The 1,248-nt window shown below is 74.5% G+C and overlaps 1 protein-coding gene across 1 annotated transcript; it reads right to left on the bottom strand.

Annotated features, from left to right (window-relative positions):
• Nucleotides 1–63: 63 nt before the first annotated feature.
• Nucleotides 64–549, bottom strand: AURANDRAFT_35689 (hypothetical protein; the record flags this gene model as incomplete). The annotated part of the gene is made up of 1 exon (XM_009045188.1): nt 64–549. A coding segment is annotated over one exon (486 nt), but the record flags the coding sequence as incomplete, so codon positions are not given.
• Between the last annotated feature and the right edge of the window lie 699 nt (nt 550–1,248).

Below are 1,248 nucleotides of genomic sequence, written 5' to 3' on the forward strand. Positions count from 1 at the left end.
ACGCGACATGCCGCCCGTGGCCCGGTGCCCGCGCACGCTCGCCGGGCAGCCCTTCGCGATGTCGTAGCCGAACTCGCCCTGGACGGCGACGACGTCGCCGACGGCGCCCGACCGGAGCGCGGCTCGCGCCTCGACCGTCGCCGGGAAGCACCGCGTCCAGACGCCCTCCATGAGGAACGTGTCCTGCGCCGCCGCGTAGTCGTAGCACGCCTCGACCTCGGCGAAGGTCGCCGCGAGGGGCTTCTCGCAGAGCGTCGGCATCTTCCGCGCGAGGAGCGCCCGCACTAGTTCGGCGTGCGTGTCGGGCTGCGTCGCGACGTAGGTCGCGTCGGCGCCGTGGTCGCGCGCGCCCTCGAACATGGCCTCGTAGCCGCCGTAGCACTGCACGCCGCGGTCGCAGTGCCGCGCCGCGAAGGCCTCGGCGTCGGCGCGGCTCCGCGCGGCGACGGCGACGACGGCGTGGCCGTCGAGGCGCCGCACGGCCTCAGCGAAGTCCGCGGCGATCTTGCCCGCGCTCGTGATGGCCCAGCGGAACGGCGCGGCAGTCATGGCGTCGGTGGCGTGCAAGTGGCGGTGCACGCGCGCGCTCCGACGTCGACGGAGATCGTCCTCAAACTTTTCGAACTCCAACACGGGGCACGGCGGGGTACGCCGGGCCTACGCTGAGCGCCAAGCGTACGCTCGGCGTACGCCGGTCGGCGTACGCCTGGGATACGCCTGCTGCCTGGCGTGCACCGAGAGTGCGCTGACTCGGGAGTACGCCTGGCGTGCTCCAGGCCGACGTGTACTCCAGGTGTAACCTTGGTCTTAGTCGAATCCGGGCGTACGCCGTCTGGTGTGCGCCGGGAGTACGCCGTGTCCTGGCGCGCATTCGGCGTGCGCCGGGCGGCGTGCGCCGGGCGTACCATCCTCGTCGGGTCGGGCTCGGCGCGCGCTCGGTCGCGGAGGCGCCGGGCCGGCGCCGCGGCGCGGAGGCGCCGCGCGCGGTTCACTGCGTGAGCTGGACGAGTGTCCGGGATTTTGCGGGGGGGGCGGCGATCGCCGCGCAGCGGGGCCGGAGCGCGGAGCTCGAGACGGCGGCGGTCCCGCGCCTCGCGTTCGCTCCCGCCGTCGTCCCTCGGCGCGCGCGATCTCGTCGGTCCGTCGGCGTCGCGGTGGTCTCGCGCGGGACGCGACGGGGCCGTGCGCCATCGCGTCCGAGGAGCGCGCCTCCGCCTCGGATCTGGCGCGGTCACGAATTTGCAAGGC

This window comes from Aureococcus anophagefferens (assembly GCF_000186865.1).
Source record: "Aureococcus anophagefferens unplaced genomic scaffold AURANscaffold_1714, whole genome shotgun sequence".
NCBI lineage: Eukaryota > Pelagophyceae > Pelagomonadales > Pelagomonadaceae > Aureococcus > Aureococcus anophagefferens.